The sequence below is a fragment of the Beta vulgaris genome, chromosome 1 (assembly GCF_026745355.1).
Source record: "Beta vulgaris subsp. vulgaris cultivar EL10 chromosome 1, EL10.2, whole genome shotgun sequence".
NCBI lineage: Eukaryota > Viridiplantae > Streptophyta > Magnoliopsida > Caryophyllales > Amaranthaceae > Beta > Beta vulgaris.
Window position 1 is genome coordinate 22158866 of NC_079202.1, and position 17243 is coordinate 22176108.

Sequence of the window (17243 nt, forward strand, 5' to 3'; positions counted from 1 at the left end):
GTAATCTTAAGAAGGAACCGGTTGTTGCAAGGAACAGAGGCAAAACGATGGCCGTTCCTAAGTGGATTGAGAGACCGCAGACTAAAAGAAAAGAAGGTCTTGATTTTGAAAACTACAAGAAAAGGAAGAAGAACAAGAAATATGTTGACCTACCTAATGATAATTTTTGTATGTATTGTGGAAAGGTAGGTCATTACATTAATCAATGTCAACTAAAAACTGAAATGATTGGCAAAAAATGTGAAAATAAGTAACAAGAAATGGGTCGTCAAATCAAGTCCTAGTCAAGAACAGAAACCCACGAAACAAGGGGTTCCTACAACTAACAATTAGTTGATTTTTGCAGGTTGGAGTGAGGCGGAACAACACATGGTATCTTGATAATGGTTGTTCCAAGCATCATGACTGAGACAAATCTAAGCTTCTCTCACTCTCAACCTACGAAGGTGGAAGTGTGACATTTGGTGACAATAAGAAAGGTAACATAGTTGCCATGGGTAAGATTAGTAAGTCACCATCACACTCCATTGAAAATGTGTTTTTATTTGAAGGATTAAAACATAATGTATTGAGTATTTCCCAATTATGTGACAAGGGAAATGTTGTCGAATTTAATAATGAAAAATGCTTGATCATTACCATTAAACTAATAAGGTTATTTTGGAAGGAACAAGGAAAGGGAACACATATATTGTGGATCTTGATCTTGTTCCTAAAACCAATCTGATGTGTCTTAGTGTAATTGAAGATGATTCATTCCTTTGGCATAAGCGTCTAGGACATGCTAGCTTTTCATTACTTAACAAATTTTGATCAAAAGATCTCGTCTTAGGGTTACCATCTATAAAATTTCATATTGATCAAGTTTGTGATGCATGTGCCCGAGGAAAGCATGTTAGATCCTCTTTCAAATGTGAAACTGTAGTAAGCACCACAAAACCATTAGAATTAATTCATAGGAAAAATTGACAATAGAGGTCTGAACTTTGGGTGATAATTTTTAAAAGGTCTGAACTATTGATTAACCTGTGTAGGTCCCAACTTTAGGGGGTCTTAACTTTTAGCGGGCCTTAGTAACTTAAAACTAGCTTAATAGGTCATCACTTGTAAAACTTGTGTCACATCAGAAGGGTTAATTGAGAGAGGGATGTAGGAACTAGGTGAGATTTTAAAAAAAATCTCCAGTTTTAAGTCGTCGAGGCCCGTTAAAAGTTAAGACCCCCTAAAGTTGGGACCTACACAGGTTAATCAATAGTTCAGACCTTTTAATAATTATCACCCAAAGTTCAGACCTCTATTGTCAATTTTTCCTAATTCATATGGACTTGTGTGGCCCTGTGAGAATTCAATGTAGAAGTGGAAAGAGGTATGTATTAGTTATTGTTGATGATTACTCTAGGTATACATAGGTTATTTTCCTCTCTAGTAAAGATGAGACTTATGATGAGTTCCTTGTCTTTGCTAAAAGAGTTCAACATCTGAGTGGTCACAAAGTAATCCATATAGATCCGATCATGATAAAGAATTTGAAATTATAAATTTGATGACTTAAGCAGAGATCATGGCCTGGATCATAATTTTTCCGCCCCTAGGACACCACAACAAAATGGGGTTGCGGAAAGGAAAAATAGAACTTTGGAAGAAATGTCTAGAACCATGCTAATTGCTAGTGAACTTCCAAGGAACTTTTGGGTTGAAGCTGTTAATACTGCTTGTCACATAATTAATAGTACCATGATTAGACCTATCATTAGCAAAACTCCTTATGTGCTATACTTTGGAAATAAACCCAATATCATTTACTTCAGAACATTTGGTTGCAAATGGTTGCAAACCGTCCCTGTTCCTTCCAATAAGGGCTCTCCTTTAGTCCTATCTGATGCAGAGGAACGGGAACATAACTCACCTAAGGAACAAACTCCTCCACCCTCACCAAAAATCTTTGTTCCTCTCACTAATCTCTCTTCCATCTCTCCCTCATCCTTCTCTGTTCCTTTTAGCTTTGAACAGTTAAAGGATGAGATGACTGCCCCCAACCCTTTCTCCTCCACTTCTACTGATCTTTGACCACCACCACCTTTTCTTCCTCCCATTTACACTACCACCTCTCCATTTGTTTCTCTTCCAGGAACAGGTGGTACTTCACATGAAAATACCCCAGTTCCTCCACCTAAACCAACTTATGTTTTTGGTTCTAAGGGAAAGGAACATGTTCCTTCAGATGAGTTTGGCTAGGTTAACGAAGTATGTGTCCCTGCTCAACATATGATTAAGTTCTATAATCACATTCACTGGACTTTAAATGCTAAAACTGATATGATGATGGGATTTATGATAGTCCTTAGTGATACCGTGATTGAACAACAAAAGAACATGGAGACAATGGCCCAAGCCATTACGAGTTTGAAGCAGCAACTTGATGAGCACCATGGAGAGGTGATGAAGAAGTTGGAAGATGTGGTTGAAGAAGTTGTTGAGGAACACCATTCTCCTTCCCTTCCTGAAGTCTAAGACTACTTAATTTTTGTTTCTTTTATTTCTTTGTCTCTTATTGTACGTTAAGGAACAAGTGCCATAAATACACGACTTTTGCTATATTTTCCCACGTTTATGATTTATGTGCATAATTTCTTGCTTGGAATGGCTAGTATTCTGTGATTGATGTTTGACCTAGTCTAACCTTTTCATATCCTAACTTAACCATTTTTATGGTACTTGTTAATAATCTCAAGGTATTGCTCACTATTCATGAAACTCGAAGAGTTTGATCTTTTTGACGGTGACAAAGGGGGAAAAAGATTACGGAACAAACTATTGAATAAAAATAAAAATTTACATAAAGAGGTAAATGAAAAATCAAAATTAAGTTTCTTAATTCAAGAGGTAAATGAAAAATCAAAATTAAGTTTCTTAATTTCTTAGTTCAAGAGGTAAATGAAAAATCAAAATTAAGTTTCTTAATTCAAGAGGTAAATGAAAAATCAAAATTAAGATACTTACTCCTGGTTTTTCATTTCTTATTTTATTATTTTGTCTTTTTCATTCTCTTATGTTATTTGTTATCTCCTTAGTTTGTACCTTAGTTGCCATCATCAAAAAGGGAGAAATTATTGAACCCTAATTTTGATGATGACAAAGGAACAAAGATGCAAACTAAGTACTGGACTAAAAAGTTATTTAAGTGAGTGAATTTCAAGATATCATTGGAAGGAACAAAGAGAATACTAAGTCAAGGAAGAAATCAAGTTTGGATTTTGATGACTAAGTGAAGATGTTTCTCTATTTGGTACCGGAGCAGCATTGGAGGAGGTTGTTTCTTCTTGTTGGGCCCAAGAAGTTTTTCCTCGTAAAAATCCCTTGTGTTCCTTTAGCTTGTTTATTTGTTTAAGTTTGAAATTCCGCAAAAAGTTATGTTTATTTCTACACATACAATTCAACCCCCCCTCCCCGCTTGTAGTGTTCCTATTGAAATAACAGATGAGATACGATTAGGATTAGGAGGTGAGACCTTTACGTCCCTCAATGTTGTGTATGGGAGAGCATCTCATATCTATGGTATACATTCAAGGATAGATAAGAAAAATGGGGCAGTAGGTGAAAAGAGGAAAGATTTCAATGCTGGGGGAAACCAAGGGAATTTCAAGAGAAACCGAAATGACAATGGGAATTTCCAAGAGGGAAACAACCAGGATAACTATAATCAGGGTAGACCTGAAATATTTTATCATTGTAGAAAGTGTAACAAAAACCATCCTAGGAAAGACTGTAAGGGAGACCTAGTGGTTTGTAACTACTGCCAGAAGAAGGGTCATAGGGAGTATGAGTGTTATTCTAAGCATGGTAAAGATCAGAAGAGTCAAGAGAGTGGTAATCAGGTTAGATCAGGGTCCAACCAGTTAGGAAACCAAGGTCCTAAGCCTGCAGGACAGCATAATAATCAGGGGAACTATAGTAAACCTGCAAGTGAGAACCCCAACCAGAGTAAGCCTGCGGGAAAGATGTATGTGATGAGTCGAAAGGAAGCTGAGAAACTGCCGACGTAGTTACTGGTAATTTTTCTATTTAATCGGTCCTTGTTAAACGTTATTTGATTCAGCGGAAACTTATTCTTTTATATCATCATCTATCCTAAACAGTCTGGGGTTAGTAGATTATGAAGCAATTGACTTGTCTATTAGTATTCCTACTGGAGAAATCATAAGGTGTACCAAGTTGTTTAGAGATCTACCTTTGAAAATAGGACGCCGTTTCTTTTCGTCTAACTTAATAGAATTCAATTTGGGAGACCTAGATGTAGTTCTTGGAATGAATTGGTTAAGTCTTTACAAGGCCAATATCGATTGTGAGATTCAAAAGGTAGAGCTGAGAAATCCTTTGGGGAAATTGACCTCCTATAGAACGTTTTGGGAAACCCAAGAAGTTTGGAGTTATCTCTGCTATGAAAGTGAGGAACTTGATGAGAAAAGGGTGTGAATTATTTTTCTGTAGTGTGCAGGATGTGAGTAACGAAGTTGAAGTAAAGCTTGTGGATGTCCCAATTGTGAACGAGTTTATGGATGTATTTCCAAGTGAGATTTCAGGTATGGCACCTGCTAAAGTTATAGAGTTCACCATAGACTTAGTTCCTGGAACTGCACCTATATCTAAAGCACCCTATAGAATGGCACCTCCTGAGATAAGTGAGCTGAAAATGCAATTGCAAGAGCTACTAGATAAAGGTTATATTTGGCCTAGTGCATCACCTTGGGGAGCTCTTGTGTTATTTGTGAGGAAAAAGGATGGAAGTATGAGGCTATGTATTGATTATAGGGAGTTGAATAGTGTAACCATAAAAAACAAATATCCTTTGCCTAGAATAGATGACCTATTCGACCAATTGAATGGAGTGAGTGTGTTCTCAAAGATTGACTTACGTTCAGGATATCATCTATTGAGGGTAGCCGATAAGGATGTACCTAAGACTGCCTTTAAAACGCATTATGGTCACTATTAGTTCACTTTAATGCCATTTGGGTTGACCAATGCTCCTGCTATATTTATGAATTCAATGAATAGGATCTTTTATGAGTTTTTAAATAAGTTTGTGGTAGTTTTCATTGATGACATACTCATATCTTCGAGGAGTGAAGCTGAGCATGATGAGCACTTGAGGATCATTTTGGAGACATTGAGGAAACCAATTATATGCCAAGTTCTCTAAGTGTGAGTTTCGTTTAGAGAAAATAGCGTTTTTGGCTCACTATGTGTCTAAGGAAGGAGTCTCAGTAGATCCTGCTAAGATTCAAGCTGTGAGTGAGTGGCCAACTCCAAAGAGCGTGTCAGATATAAGAAGTTTCTTACGTCTAGTTGGTTATTATAGAAGATTTGTGAGAGATTTCTCGAAGATAGCAAGACCTACGACCAACTTGATGACCAAGGAGTCCAAATTTGAGTGGAGTGAAAAGTGTGAAAAAGCCTTTCAGATTTGAAGGATCGTTTAACCTCTGCACCTATTTTAGCGCTGCCTGATGGGAATGAGGGATTTGAGGTGTACAGTGATGCTTCGAAAAATGGTCTAGGATGTGTGCTACAGCCGAATGGGAAGGTAATTGCGTATGCATCACGTCAATTGAAATCTTATGAGGCTAATTACCCTACCCCTGACCTAGGGTTAGCTGTCATAGTGTTCATATTGAAAATTTGGAGACATTACCTTTATGGAGCAACTTGTAAGATATTCACAGACCATAAGAGCTTGAAGTACATTTTCACCCAAAAAGACCTAAATATGAGGCAAAGAAGATGGCTAGAGTTGATTAAGGATTAGGACCTAGACATCCAGTATCATGAAGGAAAAGCCAATTTGGTTGTTGATGCCTTGAGTAGAAAATCGAGTCATAGTTTGAGTGCCTTGATAGTCCTTGAGGAGTTTTGTAGAGATATGCAAAGGCTGAGCTTAGAAGTTTTAAATCCTGGGGAGAGTGAGGCAAGACTTAGTACTCTATATTTGGGTTTGTCAGTTTTCGATGAGATCCTAGAGGGTCAAGTTGGGTATGAGCACCTAGATAAGACCAAGGAGAAAATAAAACAAGGTAAGGAAGCTGACTTTAAGATTTATGATGATGGGAGTCTAAGGTTTAAAGGGAGGTGATGTGTACCACAAAAGTGTAATGACCTTAAGAGACGCCTGATGGATGAGGGGCATAATACTCCATATTCTATGCACTCTAGAGGTAATAAATTGTATAAGGACCTTAAGGTTATCTATTGGTGGCCAAATATGAAGCGAGAGGTAGCTGAGTATGTGTCTAAGTGCCTAACCTGTCAGAAGGTGAAGATAGACCATAAGAGACCTATGGGGAAGGTTCAACCTTTAGAGGTTCCTGGATGGAAGTGGGATTTTATTTCCATGGACTTTGTGACTGCCTTACCTAGGACAAGGAATGGAAATGACACTGTTTGGATTATTGTGGATAGATTGACCAAATTCGCTGTCTTCATACCTATTAAGGAGACATGGAAAAGGAAACAGCTCGCTAAAACTTACATTAAGCATGTGGTGAGACTACATGGAGTTCCAAAGGATATCATTTCTAACCGTGACTTTATGTTTCTTTCGAAATTTTGAAAAAAGTTGCAATTAAATCTTGGGACAACATTGAAAATGAGTACCGCCTTCCACCCTGCAACTGATGGTCAGACTGAGATGACTAACCAAACTATGGAGGACATGTTGAGAACATGTGCGATTGACTTTCAAGGTATGTGGGAGGACCAATTAGATTTGATTGAGTTTTCCTATAACAATAGTTATCATGCGAGCATAAAGATGTCAAATATCCAATTGTTTTACCCCACACAAAGAATATTTTCTCTCTCCTCTCTCTCTAAGTTTTCGGCCAGCACATTCCTTCTCTCTCCTCACTGATTTTCGAATTCTCTCTCTCAAATCCTTTAAGTAATGTTTCTTCTTAAACAAGAAAAGTAACAAAGCCTTAGAGAGTCATGCGCCGCTGCTGCTGCCATGGTCTTCTATTTCCGACAACTCCTTTATTCTTCTTCTTGTTGGTTGTTTTCTTTTCTTATTCCTCAAGATTTCATTAAAGACTATGCTTTATTTTAATGTTAATCATGATTATAGGTTTTAATTTAATATTTTAATAAATAATCCTGATTCATATATATTATATATTATAAGAATAAAAATTCAGATTTGTTTATTATGGTTAGATTGAAGTTTTAATCATTAAAGCATTGATTTTTAGAGTTTTAATTACTAGAAAACCATAATAGCATGTTATATACTATGAGATTGATTTAGATTATGATTTTAAACATGTTTACATATGTTTAAAGAAGGTTTTATGATTTTTAAAGTTGCTGGAATTTCAGAAAGAATTTATTAGTGAAGTTTGAAGAGTTTTAATTACTAGTATGGTAGTACTATGCTAGGAATTAAAAGTAATGAAAGTTTTGATAGCAAAATCAACTTTTGAAGATGTTTAAAGGGGATTTTAAATATTTTAGAGTTGTTGTATTTTTATTTAAGAGTATTGATTTTAGTTTATATTGATTTCTAGGGAGAATATTCTGTAGGAGACTTTTTAAAGGTTAAGCGTGGCCTACCGACTAGTTTACACAAGGTACGTACATACCTGTGTGCTATGTGATTAGTATCATGATTTAAGGAGAAAGAATTTTAATATCATGTATAGGAACTTATTAAGTTCATATGTGATTTCTGGTATTATTCATTGTTACATGTTTTATGCCTGTGTGCAAGCATGTGCTTTTGAGATTTATTATGAATAAAGATTTTCACGTTTGTATGGATCGGAACAATTGATGCAAGCACGTAGAAGGGAATTTTATTTATTAATTCACATGAGGAATTAATATTTGTTATAGGGTTTGAATCATGTTATTCATATGTTCCCTTATATATTATTTTCAGTACTTTATGAGGACTGTGGGCCTTATTTGGTAAGTTGATAAATTATGCTTTTGTAAAGATAAGTTGGATTGTTGGCTAGGTTCAACAAATAAGATGGATTGGGATTAAAGAAAATAATCTTGGGTTGTAAGTTGTGATCACTTATTAAATCCTTAGATAAAAAAAGTTCAGTTGTGATTATTTGGTTGTTATTTCTGTATTTGCTTGTATATGTGTCATAACAAGTGATAATTGGTAATTAATGTAAAGTGTAACGAGAACAGTTGTAGACTTTAGACTGGTGCACGTCTAGAGTTGGACAATGGGAGTTGGAGTACATGGTGATAGCTCATGGCTTTTTATAGGAGATGGATTAATTACCATCCTTCTTTTATTTTCAAAGGTTCCTCGATATCGCAGGTCATTCTAGAATATGGAGTCGCGCCCGTATTTCGTCTTCTTAGTGAAGGCATTGGTGGTAGGACATCTCGGTCCAGTAACTATTCCATTTGAGTAATAAAAAGATGTTTAGAGAGTTAGTTCAGTAAAAGTTATCTCCAGAATGTTATGTGATTATATTATTATTTATCCATGCATGTTATTTTTTTAGTATCATGTTAGGAATGCTTATATTTTAGTATGCACTACTCAGCTTTGCTGATTACATGCTTTGTTTGTGTGTGTGATCATGGCTTTGCCTTATTGATCCTGTGATGATCTATTTTGGTGAGCAGATTCAGTATAGCATTGACATTACAGGTTCGCAGATGTGCATTATTGGAAATCTGGAATGGAGACAATGTGTAACTAGTTTATTTTATTTTACTGCATTAGTAGGAATATACATTATTAAGTTGGTTTGGATAAGACTCATTTAGATTGTTGATTTTTAAATACTTGTTTATTTATTTACTTATTTATAATAAAAGGTTAAGGTTAGTTATATATTTTCCGCTGCAAAATTCTGAATAAGCCGATACGTTATCACACGGGCGATAATACTTGGGTAATTCTCCAGTTTTATATTATAAAGGTATTTCCGAAATGGGAGAATTATCGGGATGATACACAATGACAACACAAAGGCATAAGTAAACTTTTAGTTCAAGTGTTCTCTTCTTGTACTCATGAGAACAATAACTTTCCGCTCTCTAAAGTTATAAATCTTAACGAGTAGAAGTGTATGTGAAGAAAGATATGATAGGAAAACAAAAGTCATGAGTAGAGATTCTGAAAGGCGAAAAACAAGATCAGGTTAAGAAAGGGCTTCAAGATAAGGAAGATCTTGGTTGAGTACCCTTACAGATATTCATTGCTGGTAGAACTACGTATTGAAGCAAAAGTACAGATTGATACAATGGATGTTGAGGAGTAAGGGAAATATGTATGGCCCCTTTTACAATAGCAGTGCCTATCATAGGTAGTGCTACATATCGAGCAACAATAACACCAAAAACAAGTGGCTTCTAAATCTCTGACCTTTGTAATCTTTCATGGAGTAAACACCATGAAATCACTTTTGAGATTTATCCGGCTAACTGATAAAAAATCGACATGACCCATAAATCTACCTTTGAGGAGATTTCCTCCTATGACAAGTGTTACAGAGGGAATGGACCCATCACTATGATCAGGTAAGCAATTAGTTTAATATGGATATACCATGATGAATGGAAATGAGATAAGACAACTCGCGAACTACTCAAGATCGACTCGGTCAAAGCTCGACTCGAGTGAGCTCAAATCGAACTCGAGCTCGAATCGAGGTGTTGGTGAGTCGAGTTAAGCAACTCGATACTCGGCTCGAGAACACGTGAGAAACTCGAATACCCAACTACTAATTACAAAATACCTAAATTCAACATTTTTCTACCTTTTGTTGCTTGTAACATGAGACACTTGCAAGTTACTCAAAATCTACTCGGTCAAAAAAAAGGTCGACTCGGTCAAAGGTCGACTCGGTCGATCCTCAGTCAAAACTCTGTCAAAACTCGACTCGAGTGAGCTCGACTCAACTCAAACTCGACTCGAAATGCTAACGAGTCGAGTTGAGCTAGCTCAAACTCGAACTCGACTCGCATCATTGTCACCCCTTAATGTACCTTATTTTTTATAATAATTAATGAGAAACGGGATCAGATGATACATATATGGGAGAACTAGAAAGGTCAAACATTTGCATACCCAATCAACAATGCAGCGTCTTGTATCACATGAACAAGTGCACCTTCACCAATCATTAATCTTCGCATTGCAGGGACTAGTCCTACTACAAAACCAACAATCTACATAACAAGTATACCACATAACAGGTCAATTGCAACTACTTGTTCAATGAATCTCTATTATATAAGAGAAGGAGGAGGAAGATGGTGTCCCCCTCTAGAAATACTAAATTACCCTTAATGATCTATTGGAATGAAAAAAATTACAAAAGAAAACAATTAAACCCTTTCTCATTTCTACTTGCAATTCTAAACAAGTTAAAAATGGTATATGCATCAAATATTTCAATCAAAAAATTAAAAGGACAAAAATATGTTGACTTTGTTTTAAAAAACAAAAAGAAAAGAGAAGATGGTATACATGACGCCCCCCTAAAATGTCTGAAACACTCACTACCATTAATACTCAATAATTCAGTCAAACCAACTCATTAGGAATATTCTTTATGTTCAAAATTCATTCACAAAAAAATTATTGTTAAAATTCACTCACACCTCTGTTAGATTTTACGGTTTTTTCACCAGGTTCCCTCGTTGTTCCAAAAATCCACCAGATGCCCTTGTGATTTGCATAAAATGCCCCAAATACCCTTAATGACTAACGGCGTTAAGCTTTCATTAGCTTTATTTACCATTTTGCCATTATTAACCCCTAACCCTAAACCATAACCCTTAACTCTAACCTAAACCCTAATCCTTAACTCTAACCCTACCCTAACCTTAAGATTAACCCTTCTAACCCTCCCCCACCACCTCATCTCGCCTCCCCCACCCCAGCACCCAACCTTCCTTCCCAACCCCCCGTAGTAGCCCCCCTCCCCCACCACCCCCCTCTTCCCCCACCCCCCGCAGCAGCCCCCACCTCCCCCACCCCTATTCCCCACGCAGCGGTGGGGTCGGTTGGTTGAAATCGACGCGGGTGGGGGATTCGACGAAAATCGACAGGGGTTGGGGGAATTCGATGGAAATTGACGAGGGTGGGGGGAATTCGACTGGAATCAACAAGGATGGGGGGGATTTGATGGAAATCAATGGGGGTGGGGGGCTGCTGCGAGGGGTGGGGTGGGGGAATTGACGAGGGAGGGGAGTTGTGTGGGTGGGGTGGTGGATTGCTGCGAGGGTGGGGCAAAGGGAGGGGAGGTCATGTGGGTGGGGTGTGGTGGGGGTGGTGGTGGTGGGGCCAGGGGAGGGGATGTGGTGGTGGGATTAGGGTTTGACGTTAGGGGGTTAAGGTTAGGTAAGGGTTTGAAGTTAAGGGGGTTAATGTTAGGGTTGGGTTAGAAGTTAGGGTTTAGTTAGTTAATTAGGAGTAATTAGGGTTTAATTAGGATTAAAGGGGTTAATTAACCCTAAAAGCTAACGGAATCTTAACAATGTTAGTTATTAAGGGTATTTGGTGCATTTTATGCAAATCATAATGGCATCTGGTGCATTTTTCGAACAACGAGAGTACCTGGTGCATTCCGTGAAAACTCAGGGGTACACTAGTGGAAAAAAGTCCATATGATGCGGTCAAAATCGAGCTTACAGATGTGATTTTGGTCCGGATCAGAGGGACCTGTAGCTGCTAACAAAAAAATCTGATGCGGTTAAGAACCGCATCAGATTAATCTGATGCGGCTCTTAACATGACCGCATCAGAAAGTCACCTTTGACTATTAAAAAAAATACTGCATACAAAGCAAACAGTGCTTTGTATGCAGAATCAGGTGATTGTATGTATTTTAAACACAAAATATAGCAAGTAACCAAAACATTATCCAACCCAGGAATTCATTATACAATAATATGAACAAATACATTATACAAGTTATTTACCAAATAAACTATCATCAATAAAAACATAATCTAGGAATAAAATACAAAAAAAAAATGAAATTATAAAATAAAACTAAAAAAATTGATGGAACGACAGTGTAGATTTAAACTCAGCAATGACAATGAAAATAAAAACGACGGTGAAAATAACAATGAAAATAGAAATCCAGAAATGAAATTATAAAATTAAAACTAAGCTAATTACAAAAATGAAAATAAAAAACAAAAAAAAAAAAACCCAGATCTAGAAATTATTGATGTCGAATTTTTGATGAGTTGTTGATGATGAAAACGATGGTGTTGACGAGCGACAGTGGTGACAAATTGACGAATTTTTGACAAGCAAAGTACAGACGAGCGGCGAGCGATGGAGACGAGTGAGGAGCGACGGAGACGATCGAACGGACGAATTTTTGATGGGAGTTGATGATGAAACCGACGGTGTTGACGAATTTTTGATGAGGGAGTTGATGAGAGGGGGAAAGGAGAGGGGGGTAGGCGCCATGATGAGAGAGAGAGAGGCGTTTTAGGGTTAGAAAGTGGTGTTAGCGTTAGAGAATGGAGAGGCGCTAAGCATGGGAGAGAGAGAGAGGTGTTAGGGTTAGAGAGTGGTGTTAGGGTTAGAGAGTTGAGAGGCGCGGAGCATGGGAGAGAGAGAGGGTTGTTAGACTATGTAAGTGGAGAGATGCATGAGAGAGAGAGGAGAAGGATGAGGTTTTTAGGGTTTGGGATTATAAGGGAAACATAATAGGCTTGGGTGATAAGGAAAAGGAGCGCTGGGTCATGTGAATTGAGCTGGAGTTTCATTTTTTATTTTAGAAAAAAAAATCTGATGCGGTCTTAGGAACCGTATCAGATTTTGAAAAAACGTATCAGTTTTTTAAATGTGATGCGGGTTTTTGAGGACCGCATCAGATTTTGTTTGCCAAATTTCCTTCGCTTTTTTTTTGTTGCTTTTGAGATGAGATTTTACAAAAAACGCACCAGATATTAAGTGACATATAAGGTTTTTTCCACTAGAATTAATATATCTAAATTCATCTAACTATTAATCCTTCACATTTTAAGTTTAATCATGACTATAGTACGAATGAAGTATATAATATAATAACAAGTTTTCATATTCATCCACGCATCGCGTGCATATAAGACTAGTTAGATCATATTATATTTGTATCGCATACTTTCCTCAATTACCCTACAACATGTCAAGCAGGAATACTTTAATCTTGCTTAGCGAGAATTTCAACTTTGAGGTGATTTAATATTCAACCTTTTGAATTTATAATAAGAACAAGTTTATACCGCTACAATGGTTGATGGTGCAAATAGGGTCCTCTGGTTTATTTTCTCCAACACTTTCTTGGCCCGCTTCTTCAGCTTATCAACTATGCCTACCTACCATCAGTTCAAAGATGCTTTTAGTCTTAGTAGTATAATACTCCTTTCGATCCCATAATATGGTGCTTACTTCTCATTTTCACGAGAATTAAAGAAAATGGCAAGAGTAAGTGCTTTCTTGGTACTTTTGTCTTGGAACTAACTCTTTAATTTTTTTTCATTTAAATCAAAATAAAAAAGCAATAAATGTTCATTGGAATGGTGTAAAACAATAAATAAAGGCACATATTTTAAAGAAATGTAGGGTATTTTGAGAAGTTTATGTAGAAATGAATGATAATTCATTCCAAATAAATTAATAAATAACAAATCAGGCACAACATTTTGGGATATCCTAAAAGGAAAGTGAGCATTATATTATGGGATGGAGGGAGTACTATTTAAGGTCATTAGAACTATACCAATATAATTAATACTCCCTCCGTCCCATAATATAGTGCTTGTTTCTTTTGTACACGGTCTCTAAGACGGACCTTTGATCTTTGATTTTTTCAATACCTTATTAATAAAAAATATAAAACTTTGATATTATGAGACTATATATTGAAACAAATCTAACAAGATCCTACATGAATATTTTTTCTTGTATATATTAGTGATAATATTTGGTCAAAGATTTTAAAGTTTGACCCACCTAAAATGAAATAGACACACTACTACAAAAAAGCCTAAAGAGACCGCTAAAATCTCATTTAGAGACCACATGAGAGGTGGTCTTCATATTGTAGGTCTCTCACGAGAAATAACCACTTATTGCGGGTGGTTTCTTAATTTCATAGAAGAGATCACTTCTTTAAAATAAAAGATCCTTTTCCAATTCTTGAGTTGTTCAAATGTATATGACGAGAAAATTACATATTAGGTTGATAAGATAAGAATTGCAACAACATATTGATGCATGAGACAATGTGGATCCTTGTTCTTGGATACTCATGGATGGAAGAGTCATGGTGATTTTAGAAGCTTCTTGAAGGTTTTCATGGAGTTCAAGTTCCATTATGACTCTTCGTAATTTCTAGTTCTATTAAGATCATTGTGTTGTGATCCGTCTAGTCTTGATAAATTTGATATGACTGAAAATGGGCCTGGGCAACCCAATATGGAGGAGGAGAGTTCGTTCCAAATACAAGCCCGAAGGAGGGTCCATACTAAAACCAATTGGCAATAGTAGGATTAGCTCCTCTAGCTTCTATTGTGGTACTTACTCTCCTCTTTTTCCAATGTGGGATTACTCACATGTGCACAACATACATGGGGTTTAACACTACCCCTTACATGTGAGAGTCCTTAGAATTATAGCATACTGGTAAGGCAATCCAATATAGGGACTTATTCGGTTGCATGACAAATGCCAAATATGAAAGGCCCAATAACCTTGGGCTCTGATACCATGATAAATTTGATATGACTGAAAATGGGCCAACTCACATGTGCACAGCATAAATGGGGTTCAAAAAGGGATAGGATTTGTGAAATCCTAGTTCTAGTAGGATTGCAACTCCTAGTTGTATTAGGAGTATAAGTTGTAATCCTAATTCTAGTTGGATTAGTAGTCCAAATGGTAGTTGGATTAGGATTCGTAATTGGATTAGAATTATAGGTTCGTTGAAATTCTAGTAGTAGTAGTAGTCTTTTGCTTACAGAATTTTACTATCCTAATTAGAATAGGTTTTACTTATTTTAAGCTAGTTAGGAGTTTTGGTTAGTTAGTTTATCTATTTTGATTATTAGTTATCTTTTATGTTTCTAGTCCTAGTATAATTAGGTTTTTGTAATGCCTATCTAAAGGCTATTTTCGATCATTAACAATACAGATTAATGAGAGTGAATTATTTGAGTTTTGTTAAAACTTAAGTGTGCAAACACAAAAACCTTTGATTGTTGGTGGCTTAGACTTTACGCATCAAGACCCGTGGTTTGTTTTCTGGTGGCGTTGCCTTTCGTGATTCACCTAAGCACTATCCAGTTTTATCTTATTTAGTTGGTGGCTTTGCCTTTATGCTAATCAAACAATTCGAACCTTTTATGTTATTCTTATTGATTAAATTCTTTACAGAATTCACATAAAAGCCTATCCAACCCTTAGTTTGATATGCGTGGGGATGAAATTCTTTATCGGAAATCAACTAAGTATTATCCTTTATTTCAGTTAATTTCCGTACCCTAATTTAGTCTTTAGTAGATTAAATATATCACATATGATTATTTAGGAAAGACGATAGCGAAGGCTCAAAAAATAATGACTAATAGTAGAAAACAGACACTGCAATATAGCCCTAGAAGTAGGCTTTAGAAGTGCCAGCCAATTATGCCAACTCTTATACCATAGCTTACTCATATCCTCGAGACAAAATTGAGTAAAGAAAACACCTAGATCATTCCACGACTAAGGAGGGAGATTTAGAAGCAAACTAAGTGAGTTTATTCTAGAATAATGGAGTAGATACAAGACATAGAGAAGAAACCTGACATAAATAAAGAGGAGAACGATAAATTTAAACTAAAAAGAAGGAATTTTTCATACTTCACAAGGATATGCACATTCAGAGCATGAGCTTTGAAAACTAGATCATGGAACCAATTCACATGATCTTCACATATGGGGTAATAAATTCAGATACATTCAGATATGACTACAAGCTAATAAATTCACAGATAATGACTACAAGCTAATAAATTCACAGATAATGACTACAAGCTAATAAATTCACAGATAATGACTACAAGCTAATAAATTCGCAGCATTTCACATGATGCACTCACATATAGTTGTTGCTATAAAAAAATTTATCTTTGTGTTACTTAGCTACAAAAAAAATATTTTCATGTTACTTAGCTATAAAAAAAAATTATCCTTACACTTGTGCCTCATATTAGTTGGCTATAGTAAGTCACTTATAGTTGTTGCTATAAAAAAATTATCTTCTTGTTGTCTGATTTGTCTCTTTGGCTTGCATGACTTTTTATGGTTCATTGACTGCAATCTATTCTTTGAACGGATAGTTGTCCGGGAAAAAGGATCTCCAGAATGAAAGCATGTTTCTTAGTGTGCGTCTCCTTGATTGATTTCTGAGTAAGAGAATGTTTAGAAGTAGGAAGAACCTACAACTACTTGGCATAGCCTGCCTGACCTTGGCCGTGAGAATTGAAGAGAATCAACCTTACAACAGGTGGTAATTGATTAATCTGGTCATCTAGGTGAAACAAAGTGATGTCTTTTGAGGATGAAAAGGTAGCAGCCAGGACTGTAACATCCCGTATTTTTATACTGTTTAGTAATTATTTATATTATTTTAGTTTAAAATAATTTAAAATATATTTTTATCAAGTATATATTTTTGTTTTTCATATGACTTTGTCTTAGAAGTGGTCAAAACAAAATCCTAAGTTTACTAGATTAAGTTAGAACCCCAAACCTATCATATTAGTATTATGGGGAGAAATAAAATTAGAAATATAAAAGAAAGAAAGCAAAAGAAAGAAAACAAAAAAAAGGAAAAAAGAAAAAAAAATTAGAACTTGAAACTCACAACCCACGATTTTGTTTCTTTTCCTCGGTACTCCTTCCTTCTTTCATTTTCTTCTCCAATTTCTTGCCTCCATGGCTCCATCAAATTAAATCTACAAAAAATCCATCAATCATCATCATACACCAACCATCATTAAATCAACCTCGATCATCATCTCTCGATTTGTGGATTTGTTTTTTAAGAAGAAAAATTGTGTTCTTGGGCTTGCGTTTTGGGTCGAGAAAGTCGGATAATTTTGCTCTAATTACATCCCCTAATAAAGTAAGATTCCTTGTCATGTTTTAATTTCAGTTTTGGCTTAATTTCAAATTGGAGTTTTGTTAGTTTAGGGTTCTTGAGTTAAATTGAATTGGGGGT

General features: G+C 36.0%; 1 protein-coding gene across 1 annotated transcript in view; it reads right to left on the bottom strand.

Moving 5' to 3' along the window:
- LOC125493425 (protein PIN-LIKES 3-like) overlaps positions 1 to 14748 on the bottom strand; it is a 52028-nt gene extending 37280 nt beyond the window's left edge. Inside the window, exons 1-5 of the mRNA XM_048636766.2 lie at positions 14731 to 14748; positions 13261 to 13353; positions 10097 to 10197; positions 9467 to 9536; positions 9216 to 9378 (exon numbers count right to left, since the gene is read on the bottom strand). Coding sequence (XP_048492723.1) covers positions 9216 to 9378; positions 9467 to 9536; positions 10097 to 10197; positions 13261 to 13353; positions 14731 to 14748 — 445 coding nt within the window. The remainder of the gene's footprint in view (positions 1 to 9215; positions 9379 to 9466; positions 9537 to 10096; positions 10198 to 13260; positions 13354 to 14730) is intronic.
- Between the last annotated feature and the right edge of the window lie 2495 nt (positions 14749 to 17243).